Source organism: Eschrichtius robustus, chromosome 9 (assembly GCF_028021215.1).
Source record: "Eschrichtius robustus isolate mEscRob2 chromosome 9, mEscRob2.pri, whole genome shotgun sequence".
In the NCBI taxonomy this organism is placed as follows: domain Eukaryota; kingdom Metazoa; phylum Chordata; class Mammalia; order Artiodactyla; family Eschrichtiidae; genus Eschrichtius; species Eschrichtius robustus.
In genome coordinates, this window is record NC_090832.1 from 14,221,054 (window position 1) to 14,235,657 (window position 14,604).

At 38.5% G+C, this 14,604-nt stretch overlaps 1 protein-coding gene across 2 annotated transcripts in view; it reads left to right on the top strand.

Annotated features, from left to right (window-relative positions):
* Window positions 1-14,604, top strand: part of SYNE1 (spectrin repeat containing nuclear envelope protein 1) — a 361,050-nt gene that overhangs the window by 122,687 nt on the left and 223,759 nt on the right. Inside the window, exons 52-57 of one of the 2 annotated variants that reach the window (XM_068550708.1) lie at window positions 2,940-3,296; window positions 7,461-7,597; window positions 7,824-8,001; window positions 8,636-8,818; window positions 12,906-13,049; window positions 13,375-13,530. In XM_068550708.1, coding sequence (XP_068406809.1) covers window positions 2,940-3,296; window positions 7,461-7,597; window positions 7,824-8,001; window positions 8,636-8,818; window positions 12,906-13,049; window positions 13,375-13,530 — 1,155 coding nt within the window. Of the gene's footprint in view, window positions 1-2,939; window positions 3,297-7,460; window positions 7,598-7,823; window positions 8,002-8,635; window positions 8,819-12,905; window positions 13,050-13,374; window positions 13,531-14,604 lie in introns of those variants that run through there. The other variant, XM_068550709.1, reaches the window with a different exon arrangement.

Below are 14,604 nucleotides of genomic sequence, written 5' to 3' on the forward strand. Positions count from 1 at the left end.
TGGGCAAGCCACTTGATGTCCTCAAGCCTCTTTCTTTATTGGTAAAATAAGAATAACAGTAGTACCTGCTTCACAGAGTAGTTCTGAGGACTAAATTAGATCATGCGCATAAAGCATTTAGCAACATAGAACAAGATAAGAAAAGTGGATTTTGTAAATGAGTGATTTAATTGGCTATGGAGTGACGATGTGAGAAAAGTCAAAGGTGATGGTCAGGACTTTACCTAGAGTCAGCAGAGCTGTCTCCAGCTGAGGAAAACAAGTTCATGCAGAGGAGACGGGTTACAGAGGAGAGGTGTTCAGTGTGAACAGGTGCATTTGAACTGCCAGCTGGTGATGTCCAGGAGGTAGTTGAATGTTCAAGTCTGAATTTTAGATTAGGAAGCTGGATTGAAGACACAAGTTGGAATGATCAGCACACAGTTTGTAGTTGAAGCCACCAGAGTGAATGAAACCAAGACCTACGTATAAAGCAAACAGAATGATGCACACAGGACCAAAATCCAGGCATTATCAATATTTAAGGGGCCTCAGAGAAGAATTTGAAAGGGAGAGGGAGAAAAGAGAGGAGAAATAATAATGAGAGGGGAAAGGACAGTGTGGTGCCACCAGGGCCTCTGGTGGAGGAGGTGGTCACTGTCACAGAAACATCAAGACGTGGCCATTAAGAGGAGGACTAATGACAAGACTTCCCTGGTGGTCCAGTGGTTAAGGCTCCATGCTTCCACTGCAGGGGGCGTGGGTTCGATCCCTGGTTGGGGAACTAAGATTCCACATGCCACGCTACCAAAAAAATAAAACATAAATAAAATTAAATTAAAATAAAAGAGGAGGACTAGTGAATGCCCCCTGGACTGGGCAGTTAGGCTGCTTGGCGATCACCAAGAGCCATTTCCACAGTCAGGTCAGGAGAGAAACTGGATGACATAGATTAGGGAGTGAAGAGTAGGGTGGAAGACCAGATAACAAGGATGAACTCATGTTTTGAGATGTTGATATAAGAAAAGTAAGGAAATTCTTTTACAAAGGCTGCTTTCTGGGTTGCCAAATGCTCTTTTTCTGAAATGCTTTTATACAATACTTCAAAAAATATAGGAAATGTGGGAGAAGGAGCTGGCAGGAAGAAATTGGGGTTTGGGAAGGAGAATGTACAGTCTGACAGAGGTTGTCTATCAAAGTCCAGGTCAGGCCTGAGTGTAGGCTGGTGTGTGGGTGAGGAGGAACCTTGGAGAAAGTCCGGTAGCGCCTCCTCTGTCCTTCAATGTCATCCCTCCTCACCCCCAGCAGTAACCAAGAACAGGCAACTTCAAAGCCAAACGTGTATATGTATGAGGGTGTGTTATGTGCATGTAATATGTTTTTACAGTTTAAATACAAGATGCGGAAATACATGAAAAAGTCATTTCAGAACACTTTTAAATGATGATATCCTTCTTCAAAATCTGGATGAGTGGAATTAGTGATTGCAAATATTGAAATATCCCAAGGTCATGCAAAGAAAACTGGGATAATGCCTTAGAGAGTATTTTGGGAAACTGATTTTTGATAGTAGATACCCTCCGAACTCACAGAGGAAATTCGAAATCACTCACAGAGGAAAATTATAAGTATTTAAATCCAATAGTTATACCTAGCTCTTTTCAAAAAGTTATTTTCTTCATCAAATCACTACTTACCACATGCACTGATAAACAAAAAAGATTTTTAGCATCCTACTGCCGAGAAAAGGGTGATGAATGTGTATATAAATGCTAAATGTGTATAAGGATTTCATGAGATTGTACTTTGGACTACTATATAAATACTTTCAAATGATCTATACTAAAATGTGGCTCTCATATATACTTGTGAGAAGATATATTTATTTCAAGCTAGTCTAATGAAATGGGAACTATATTATATAAATTAGCTAAGATATAGCTGTGTTTAACATAACTTGTTAAACATGCTTCATACTTAATACCCCTATTTTTCCTATACTTGTTAATTTGTAATTGATTTTCTTCTGGAAGTTTTTTTTTTTTTCCTAATAATCATCTTTTCCTTCTATTTAATCCAGGAGCAAAGTCATAATTTTGTATTAATACTAACAAAATCCTGGCTTTAGCAATAAATATGTAAATATATAAACATCCACATAGATTCTGTAAAAGAATCTATTCTCAGAAAGAAATGCCACTATTTACCTAATCAACAATTCATATTTTAATTTTATCCTGTTATCTTTTACAGTATTTGTGTGCTTTAAGCCTAAAAGTTACAGTTAAACTGTTAAATTTCTAGTGAGGTTTTTTAAAAGTAAAAATAATGGTAATAAATGAATGCTGTCTAAAGGTTACTTTGAACTTTTGATTAAGTATGTCTGTGAATAATTTATTTTAGTTACTATAAAAATGTTTACTTAACGTACTGAAGTATTTGAAATCGAGTAGGGCTTATTCTTTTATTGTGATGGGTTAGCTTGATTCCTAGTGGAACGGAAGTGTGGTTTAAGCCACCATCTCGGGGAAGAAAATGGAAATGGGGTAGAGACATGAGCAGAGCACAGTTCTTTGCAATCCTTGTTCGCTTGTCTTGACCTCAACTTAGGGAAGAATAGGATTCACCCATTTACAGGAGCAATACACCACAGGCAAATATTTAAATCACTAACAAAATAGTTTCACATATTCAAACAACGCCTGATTTCAGGGTCCCTCTTTAGTCTGTTTCAGGATGTTGTGGCTTCCTCAACTCATTTGGCCACAAACCTTGGCACTCACAATGATAATTCTCTGCTATTATGACTTAGGAGAAGGGGGATGAATTGATTCCGGTTCCTTGTAGCACACTTGCTAAAACTTCCTAGCAGGACAGGGTCCCCCTCTGTACACATTTGGAAACTTGCAGCCCAAGTGACTCAGAGCCTCCTCGGTTGCCATGGTGATATTCCATTACAGGAGCTGTTGGATTCCAGAGAGATTGGTGCAAGTCGCCTAAGCAGAGTCGAGTCGCTGGCCCCTGCAGTGAAACAGAACACAACTGCCAGTGGCTGTGAGCTCTTGGACACGGAGATGCAGGCCCTGCGTGCAGACTGGAAGCAGTGGGAAGACAGCATTTTCCAAACTCAGACTGGCTTGGAGAACCTGGTTAGCCAGATGGCCCTTTCGGAGCAGGAGTTCTCAGGCCAAGTGACTCAGCTGGAGCAGGCCGTGGGACAGTTCGGTGCCCTCCTGACAAGCTGGGCTCAGCAGTTAGCCCTCCTGGAAGGCAAGAACACAGATCAGGAGCTAGTGGAATGCTGGCAGAAGGGCCGGGTAAGTTGGCTTCCTGTTTTCTGCTTGTGGCTCTGCTCAAGTTTTTGTTTGCCGCTCCTTGTTGCTAAAAAATCCTTGCTAACTAAGAACGTGCAACATTCAGACTTGGAAAAATAAGTGTTTACCTAATTAAATTTGTAAAGCTGATCTGTTTCCTTTTCTCATAAATCAAACCATTGTAAAAATACAGACATAAGGGAGAGGGAGTTTTTAGTTACCGTAAGAAGCATTTGTTGTAAGTGGAAATATTTTACTTTCATTCTTATGGTGTAAGAGTTTGTAATATTGTGTTCAGTCTGAAAAAATGGCCTATGGGTACAGGCATAGATAGACGGAGAGTCATAGCTGTTTTCCTGCCAGCTTTTTTTTTTTTTTTTTTTTTTTCTGATAGGATGTGTTTATATTTACATGGTACATTTTAAAGCAATGGCTACATTGGTCATACATATTAGAAACCATAAAAAAAAGTTAAGAACTAAAATGTACATCATACACTTGTATATATATTTCACCCTGGTTAGCTGTCCTGTGTGTGGATTTGACAGCTGTGCTTGAATTAACCCGTTAACAGAACTCCTAGTGAGGCTCACCAGTTGCCTTGTGGCCTTTTTTTTTTTTTTAAAACTAATAGCTGCTCTTTCAGAATGTGAGGAAGGGACGCATAAAAGGAAGAGTGAAGAATGGGCAGAAGCCTGAAGTCTTCTTTCTTTTACTGTTAAATAGTATCACGGAAAGCCTTTCGATATCTGCAGTTTTATAGCGCTCTGAATCGTGGATGTCCTTAAAAGGAAGTTTAGTATAAACTTCTCTGTTTCTATTTATGTTATAATCTTTTCAAAATAGCTTCAGCCAGTATTGTAGCAAGTCATGTAGTATTTCCAACATTGTCTTGTTTTAATCAAGTATTTGAAATATAGCACACCACAAAATAAAACTTTATAATCATCTCTTCATACTATTTTATTTATAATGTTTCTAGGTTTATTGTTTGTTTCTTTGTTTGTTTTTTCCTGATGGCTTTCCTATCCTTTAGGCTTAAGCCCTAGAATAAAGCACAGAAAGCAGTTCTGTAAAACAGGGACAAGGAAGTTGGTAATTGTCCCATGTGGTCAGTATTATTCACTCTGATATCAAAAAAATCAGTTATAATGTTTTTAGTTCTTTTTTGCTTCCCTTCCTTTCTCTTCCACTAGTATGAATGAAATTTTTAAAAAAGAAAGATTTGGTTGTGTTTAGTTTACGTTACTATTCTACCACGTTTTCATTGATACTATTAGTGAAAATAATAGGTGAAGCCTATAAAAAATGCACAGGATAATGCAAAAGTGAATATGGAATTTTAATTGTACTAGTAATTCAAAGCTGACAGTCCTCTGCTTAAATCTACTTCCAGATTTGGCTCCAAAGTTCATACTTTTGATAACAGTACTACATTGCCTCCCAATATTCAGATTTTCTTTTCTTTCTAATAATGCTATTTTGGAGATAACATTATGCTGTACATCTTATACAGTGCTGTGTGTCAATTATATCTCAATAAAATGGGGAGAAAAAAATAAATGAAAAATAAAAAATAAAAACGGAGATAATAAATGTTCTTACCACAAAAAAAGAAATGGTAGTTATGTGATGGGATGGAAGTGTGAGCTAATGCTCTGGTGGCAATCATTTTGCAATAAATACATGTATCACGTCAACACATTATACACCTTAAATTTATCTACAACGTTGTATGTCAATTATATTTCAATAAAGCTAGGAAAACTTTTTAATTTAAAAAAATAGAGATAATACTTCCATTATTATGAATACATAGGAAAAGTTTTACAAAATAATGGATTTGCCAGGGTTCTTTGGCATTGTTTTGCTGTAAGGGAGGGCTTGTCATTGTTGAAAATCATAATAATAGTCACAAACCTTCACAAGTGTTTACTTTCTCTTCTGCAATTAAGTGATGAGACTCAAGAAATCCTTTATAAAATAAAAATGGACTATCATCTATAAACTATATTAAATCATGTTGCAAAATATCTTGTTCACTCTGTTTGCAAAACTCATATTTTTTAATATCCACTAGGTTATTAGTGTTAGAAATTTAGCAATTGTATTAACCTGTATAACCTTAAGGGAAAAAAAATGCATTCTAGGACTTAACTGAAACAGAAGTATATGAGCTGATATTTATAAACTGAAAGACTGTGCTACAATGCTTTAATCTATGGTGAAGTTTAGAAAAAAATTTTAGTATAAAGATTTGGTCAAAAGCTTTTCACTTTTCATATCATCTCATTGATAAATGACCACTTTGAATCTCTGGTTCTTTTTACTTTTTGGTATATGGTAGATTTCTTTAGTTGTTATAATGTTCTTCCTTAAATAAATGGTTCAATGTGGTGTAAAATAGTAGTTAGTATTTTAGTGTTTGGAGTTTTGGAGAGAAACTTTCTAGTTATTATTTGTGAATTTTATAAATAAAAATATTTTAAACTCCTCTGTGGCCCAGCCGCTAAGCTAAGTAACGAATTTTAAAACCAAAAACAGCATCCCTCCTCTCAGAATCACAGTGTAGGTGGAAAGGCCAACAAACTCAAGACCACTGGGGACTGTGGATTGCGATGAGTGCCAACAAGGTGCTGTGTGTCCTCAAAAGAAGCCCCTAAGAGGTGGGACAGAGGGCAGAGAATCCTTAGGGGAGCCGTGATTTGAGCTGAGCCTTGAGGTGTGATTACATATTGACCAGATGGGTGAGGTGGAGGAACAGCGTCAAGATCCAAAATTACTGAGGAATGAGAAAACACAGAAGAGACAACTAGAGAACAGGGTTCACATTAAGAGAACACTGTGCCATTCTAGAGAGTAAATGGGGTCTATGAGAGTTGAGAAGCAGAAGAAAAGAGATAACTGAACTGATTAAAAGAGTTAAGACATAGAATAGACCAGCCCTCGTTTCTCTTGTGTGGAGTGAGAAGGGAAATGGGCAAGGCCAAGATGATGCTTAGTTTTCTGATTCAGATCAGTGGGAGAACAGTGGTGCCATTTTCTAGGATGAGGGACACAACACAGACCTACTTTGTTGAGAGGCATGGTTTTCCTACAAATCTAGGCCAGGTCTTGATAAATATCTCTGAGAATAATACTAGTAACAGCAACAGCTATCTGAGTAGTTAACTCAACTTCTTGCCCCTCCTCCTTAATAATTTTCTTTTTTTTTTTACCTTGGCGATACTATTATCCACATAGTCCCACTTAAATAACCTGCTGTCTTTACTAATTAGGCACCTGGTGTGCCAGGAATTGTGCTAAGTATTTGACACTGGTGATCTCATTTGCTTCTTGTGACAGGGCTATAAGAAGAAAGCTCTGATTGCAAAGCACCTTGTGTAACTCAGTAGAGTTGATTTCAGAGGTGCACTTGATTTCAGAGGTGCACTTGTCAAATCCCAACACTTTATTTTGGATTAAGTATTCACAGTACTGTGATTATTCATGTCTCTCTCTCTCATGTGTTACACTGTGAGCTCTTCAAGTACAAAAATTATACCATTTTGGGAGTGCCAGAATCCAGCAAAATGACTGGCACATGCCAGACATTTAGCAAATACTTGATGACTGTATGAATGAAACTATTAAATGAATAAATTACTAGTTAAATTAGACATCTGAAATGTAAGAAATTCTTATTATGAAAGTTAACCATACAAACTACGTAAAACCAGTTGCCTTATGTATTTTTTGATCCCAAATAAGTATTGCTTTGCTTTGAAGTGATTTCTCTTCACCTTCACCTCACACCAACAATATTCATACACATCTTCCAATGGCCTAGGCAGACTGTTTTTTGTTTTTTTTTTTTAAACAATTAAGGCTATTTTTGCTTTTCTTTTTCTTGTCCCACTTTAAGTTACTTGACCACTTGATCATTTGCCTACCCGGTAACATTGGATGCTCGATTGACTATCCATGCCTTGAAAAGGATGCAGATTAACCAAGTGCTATTATATGCCTTGGGGAGTCCTGAAAATAGGTCTCATTTCTTTACTGAATCTACTGTGTTGGTTTTTCCCTGACTAATAATTTATTATGTGATTTATGCATGTATAGTATGAGGATGTGGAAATTACCCGGTTTAAATGCTTGTTCCTCTGTCTTGTTATTTCCTAATAGGAGATACTGGATGCTCTACAAAAAGCAGAGCCTCAGACAGAGGATCTCAAGTCTCAGCTGAATGAACTTTGTCGTTTTTCCAGAGACCTGAGTACATACAGCAGAAAAGTTTCTGGCTTGATTAAAGAATATAATTGGTGAGCGTGAACCTTACTGGTATTCAAAATATTTTCACACAAATAAGAAGCCAGAGGTTTGTTTATTTTAAGTTGTGAGTTCAGTAATAATATAAATTAATTAATCTTAAATACATTACCAAATGGTGTGAGGGCATACTCAGGACTGTTGACTCTGTTGAACATTATTTTAATCTACTTTATCATTTTTTTCCCTCCCATTAAATGTTTCAAATCATGGTTTTAGTCTTTGTTTGCAAGCATCCAAGGGCTGTCAGAATAAAGAACAGATTTTACGGCAGAGATTTCGAAGAGCCTTCAAGGATTTCCAGCAGTGGTTGGTTCATGCAAAGATCACTACAGCTAAATGTTTTGATATACCTCAAAATATTAGTGAAGTTTCAGCAAGTCTTCAGAAAATACAGGTAAGAGTGTGATCAGTTAATTCTAATAATGGTGATGGGAATTCCCTGGCCGTCCAGTGGTTAGGACTCCACGCTTCCACTGGGGGGGGGGCACGGGTTCAATCCCTGGTCAGGGAGCTAAGATCCCACAAGCCTTGCAGCCCCCAAAAAACTATCCAACAATGGTGCTTAAGTGGTTTAAAAATGTGCCTCTAGATCTTTATAAGCATATTAAAGTTTGGCTTAAGAAACTCAGATTTCAGGTAAATCCCTGCTTGAAACAATTGATGTGTATGTGAAAAGAAACTAGTCCATTTATCTAGATGCATGCTATTTTTATATATTAATAGGGATTTAGGAAATAATAAAAGCTCTCTGTATGTGACAAGCATCGTGCCTGAGCACTCTAGGCAGATTTTCTCAGTACTTTTCACAATAACCATATCAGTTATATAAGATTATTATTAGATATGATACATACATAATACAATAATACATGAGTATTATTGTACAAATAGGGTAAGAGAACCTTAGTCATTTAATATATACAATAAAAATTGTTTATTTCTTTTCTTTGATTATATTGAGAAATAAGTAGTAAATTCAATGGATAAAGCATTTTATTATGCCTAATCTCTTACCTTTTTCTTTATAGGAATTTTTGTCAGAAAGTGAAAACGGACAGCACAAGCTAAACGTGATGCTTTCTAAAGGAGAACTTTTGAGTACTCTACTGACCAAAGAGAAAGCCAGTGGCATCCAGGCTAAAATTGCAACTGCAAAAGAAGATTGGAAAAATTTTCATTCAAATCTCCACCAAAAGGAATCTGCCCTAGAGGTATACTATAGCCAACCACGTGGATATGTTCTGTGCTGTTTGTCGTTGTTGCTGTCATTGTAGTTACAATACAGCGTATTGTATTCAATACCTCCAGATACCCTTGTTAATGATTTTGGTCATCCCTCTCTGAATATTAATAGATGACTGGATGACTCTAAGAAACAGCTCAGTGTTGAAGTGTGAACCTCGCTGAGGAATTGGATAGCTTCTTGCATGGTAGGGGCAGTTATCACAGGCTTGCCCATGCACCATCCCACCAGGAACAACTGGTTTTACTTTTAGGCAATATCACTTAATTTTTCATTTGAAATCCCTCAATTGAAGAAGTTGTCCTAGGAGAACTGAACAGAAGTATCCACGTAAGGCAATGCTATGGCTGAGATGGTATAACTAATGCACATATCAGGTAGTAGGTTTTTGGAGCTCAGTGTGCAAAGAGACAGTGGTTATTTTATTTTATCCAGAGACAACATAAATTGAATTTATTATAACCATAACATAATTTCTGCCAGAGTGCAATTATATTTTTCTTGTGATCATCTGTTTTGTGTGCCAGCTCTTCTCTTAGAGTAAAATTGTGAGGCACGGAGAGTATTCTTTTCCCTTTTAAAACAACACTTCCTAGCAGAATAGAGCCTTAATTTAATTATGGCCATAATTATTGCAGGATGAAAATAATAATAAAAGAGAATTAATATGTGGAAAGAGAAAATGCATGTTTCTTCAATTCTTCCCTAACCAGAGATCATTGTAATTCTCCTTTGTAGTGGTGGCTATTCTTTCATGGTAGGTATCCTCCATTTAATAGAGAGTCATAACCACTGTGCAGTGCCTAGAAATTTACTCTTAACCCTGCAGGGCTCATTAGTGCAGTGGGGCCTGAGCTGTGAAGCAGCTGCTGTTGAGGGTAGTACTGTACATCCAACACAGATAGTGAGGTTACTAGTTCAAGAGATGTCCCGGAGTAGATGGGTAAGTCAGAAATCGCCTGCCTTCCTACTTTTCTTATTTTTCTTCCTTCCCTCCTCCCTTCCTTTTCCTTCCTCCCTTCCTTTTCCTTCCTTCCTTCCCCTTCCTTCCCTCCTTCCTTCCTTCCTTCCTTCCTTCCTTCCTTCCTTCCTTCCTTCCTTCCTTCCTTCCTTCCTTCCTTCCTGTCTTCTCTCCATGCTTCCTTCCTTTCTATTAGGAGTACACACATATTAACACCTATTGTGTGCCAGGCACTATGTTAGGAATACAAAAGGGTTAGTCTTTTCTCATTCCTCAGGGAATTCATTTTCTGAAGAGGGAAACAGTATATAAAGAGGTGGTTGCAGTATAATATAGGTATGCTCAGGATATGGTAATCACTCAAAGAAGGATGCAACTAACTCTTTTTGGAGAAGTCAAGGAAGGTATCCAGAAAGGCGACATTCTAACTGAACCTTGAAGGCTAAACATGCTTTGAATTTGCCGAAGCCGACGTGCATTTCAGGTAGAAGGAATTGAATGTGCAGGGCCAGGGTGTCATGAGTGTCAACTATGAATGGGGGACTTTGAGGGGTTTGACATTCACGTAAGATTTTGTGGGAAAAGCAACAAAGATAAGACCGGAGATGACGATTAGGACCAGATAGTGGAATGTCTTGTATACGAAGCAATTTGACCTTGACTCTTGGCCAGAATTCCTTATCTGACCCCCAGAACAGCATTTATTTTCTCAATTTTCACAAGGATGGAACATAACCCATACCATTCTAGGTACATAGAAGGGAGATTAATTCATTACATACAATGGATACTTTAGGATACTAGGGCTTAATTCGAGGGTTGAGAAAGGCTGAGTGAGGAACCTACTGATCTTTAAGCTGGAGATAAACATGTCAACTCTCTGGCTCCAGTGTAGACCAGAATGGCGAATAATAAGTAGCTGGAAGACCAGGGAAAGCTTTTCATAATGATCCAGATGAGAGAGACCAGAGCCTGAATTAAAGAAATGATAAGGGGTGGAGCTTTATCTCTAAAAGAAAACGTAACAGGATTTGGTAAAGAATTCAATGAGGGGCCCAGAGAAGGAGAAGTTAAGTTTAAGTCTTTGGTTTCTAGTTCAGAAGATGGCATGAATGGTGATGCCATTAACTGAGACATGAATATGACAGAAAAAGTAGTTTGGGAAGGGATAGAAAAATTAATTCAATGTAATATATGTTCAATTTTATGGGCCTGCAATATACTCAGCAGGTAATGGCCAGGAAAGTAGCCGTGAAGGTGAGTGCAAAGTTCAAGAGAGAGGGTAGAGCTGCCAAAACAGTGAGAGTGAATATTTACCAGTCACTGTTGAAGGCACTTAACGTATATTAATGTGTTTAATCCTCATAACCATTCTCTGAGGTAGAAACTCTCTTATTTCTATTTTATGGATGAAGAAATTAAGGCAAAAGGTGCTTAAATCATCTACCAAGTTCTAACAGCTAGTAAGTGTTGAAGACAAGGTGTAGACCCAGGCACTCTGACTTGAAGTGTTGTATGAATACAGTTCTGTAAATGGAAGGCTTTAAGGCTTTGTAGGTGGTCGCTGAAGCCATTGGAGAAATAACAGGAAAATTATGCAGAGTGGACATTTGGTGGGAGGCCTGTACACCCCCAAGGACAGGAAACATCTGAGGAACATTAGGAATTGTTTGACTTAGTATCAAGCTGTCCTTATTCCTGTGCCCCAGGCCCCTTGCTCAGGCCCTCTGACTTCACTCCTTGGATGAGGAACCCAAACTTTTTACAGTAGATCTCTGAGCCCCTACTGCTCTGCTCCTCAGTCCCATGTCTTTGCAGCACTAATTCCTGATCATGATCCCCAGTTTCTCCTGTAGTGGCCCCATGAGACTCCAGTGGCAGGAAAATGGAAACACCTTGAATTTATAAATGTATTTAATTATTCAACAAATATTTGTTGAACGTCTTCCATTTGCCAAGGATTATTTTAAGCTCTGGAGATACAGCAAAGAATAAAACAGAATAGAACTCCTGCCCTCGTGAAGCTTAAATTTTGGTAGAATACTCCAGGATTATCCTGGTATCTTACATTTGTGAAGCACTTTTAATTTTCCAAAGCATTCCCAGCTACCATCTCCCTAAGAGGTGACTATGGCAGCATGACTGTCCCCACATTGTAGACACCGGATCGGATACATATGGAACCTTGAGCCATTCTCCCAGCCTCCTGCAGTTCTTGCCACATAGATTTTTAAGCTAACCTTTGTGGATTTGCTCTTTGACAATTCTACGCAAAGCTCTGATTTAAATTTAAATTTAAAATCCTTTAGTGGGTTCACGTGGTAACATCAATTTCAAATTCACTTCAGTCTGGCATTTTTATAAATAATAGAATGTAGATATAAACACCTTGGCTAAGGCGAAATGGCACCATATAAAACTTTATCAAATACATATGACAGCTACAAATTATCAGTGAAAGTGGTGACAACATTCTTATGTAGTAAACACAGAATACTATTTCTTGTTTCTTGTATCTTTATAAATCACAATAAGCAAATTGTTTATTAAAAACATAATAAGCATATCAACCATATGCTATTTCTTGTTTCACCATTAATCAAAATCAACAAAATGTTTGTGAGGACTTACTTATATTCCTGCAAGGTACCATGATGTGTCCCAGGAAGTGTCAGACACAGCCCTCCCCTCATGGAGTTTGTAATCTACTCGTAGACAGGCTTGCTGGCATGAGATGAAAACTCACAATCCAGCGCAGTCCATGATAAAGTATGCAGTGACTGGCGTAAACAACAAATGTGACAGAGGCTGAGAAGGGGGCGTGTATGAGCTCTGAGGTGGGCTGGATCATGAGGGAAACATTCATTTATTAAAAAGTAGAACTTAAAAACCTCTGAAGGGTTGTTCACAAATTATCCGGGTACCAAGGTGAAGGATAGAAAGTTCCAGACATTGGGAACAGGAAAGGAAGGGGAGATGGGTGAGGAGGTCTGGTTGGGGTGGGCTTTGAATGCCAAGTGAAGACTCTGGACTTGCTATTAACATTTTGTTTTTTTTTTTTTTTTGGTCCCTAACACTATCTAAAACCTCATAGAATCTAAAGATCCAAATGAAGGACTTTGAAGTAAGTGCTGAGCCTGTACAGGACTGGCTGAGTAAAACCGAGAAGATGGTGCATGAAAGCAGCAATCGCCTGTATGATCTGCCGGCCAAGAGGCGGGAACAGCAAAAGCTGCAGGTGATCAGCCCCTCAGCCCGTCTGGCCATCCCCCATCTACCACACATTCAGATCAGAGGAATGTGAGCACCCTGGAGTTAGATTTTGCTGTCCTGAGATAGAGCGCACCCGTCCCCGATTTCAGAGGTCCTGTTTTCCAGCTTTCCTTTGAGGTGTGATTTGTCCAGTCCTGTAGTCCACACTGTGTGTAGCTTGGAAATAATAACGCGCCTTCGGGGCACACCTATGACTCGCCCGTGTTTGTTTCCTCGGTCTTGGGGCCGAAGCCTTGTCTGCGATGTGCTCTTCCCCAGCCTCTTACTAGTGACTTGCTTGTGCTTTTCAGTCTGTCCTTGAGGAAATAAACTGCTACGAGCCTCAGCTCCACAGGCTGAAAGAGAAAGCTCAGCAGCTGTGGGAGGGCCAAGCGGCCAGCAGGAGCTTTATGCACCGAGTGTCACAGCTGTCTTCTCTGTATCTAGCTCTAAGCAATTTAACAAAGGTAACGCCTGCCATGTGCTGTGTGTGAGTGTGGGCCCCAGGTCGCAGAGCTGGGGCCCGGGAGCCCAGGGCCCCGGGGCAGGGCTGAGGCGTGTAAGTGCTCTCCCTAGCCTTGCAAGCCCAGCCAAACATTTGTGCCACATCATCTCCACATGCTTGTCTGAAAAGAGCAAAGGAGGTTTCAGACATCGAAGAGACTTCCCATCTCTATGATTGCACAAAATATTCCCTTTAATCCTGAAGTGGTATGTTCCCCAGAGCTTTTATTTTGAAGACTCAAAGCATAAACATAAGGCAGAATTCAGAGTATTGTGTCTAAAGATACGCTGATTAAATTTAGAAAAAGAGGAATTCAAAGCAGTTTAAATTTATTTAGTGGACTAAATAGAGTGAGTGGGGGATCATTTTTTTCCGTTTGTCTCAATTCTTTATATTCATTACATAGTAGTCAAATATGTGTTGATTGAGAGTTTCAGTTCAGATTCTAGAGCAGAGCTCAAAATTGGCAATGATTCCTATAACTGATTAAAGCGCTTTTCTAACAGCTTAGAAAAAAGTAAATGGGATCCCACAGTGACCTCACTTAGAGCCTTCAGCAGACCCATCTTGAACTTTGTAGGGCCGGCCTACCTTGAGCTTTATGGCCTTGTAACATTTGTTCCCTATATTTCCCTTTTGTATTTCAGATCTGAGAATGTAGGGAACCTGCTGTAACTTGGCTTTGCCTGTTTTAGTGTGGGCTTACTCCTGGCCTGCTGTTTGCATCCCCAATAAAACATCATTGAGACAGCCAAATAGTATAGGTGCTGGAGTAAAAGAGTCTGTTTACACCAATGTTTTTTACTTTTTTTGTCTTTAGAAAATCTGGCACATATCTGAAATTAGAATAAATTAAGGCCATCTTTCTATTCCTTTGTATTTATTTAGATACCAAAAAATCAGTAGATACTCAAATGCTTTAAGAACTGAAAATTATATTCATAAAATCTTCACTGTTGGATATAAGCTTTAATTAATAAATAAAACCACATTTACGGTCCCAATTTAGGGATATTACAGAATCTCAGATAATTGT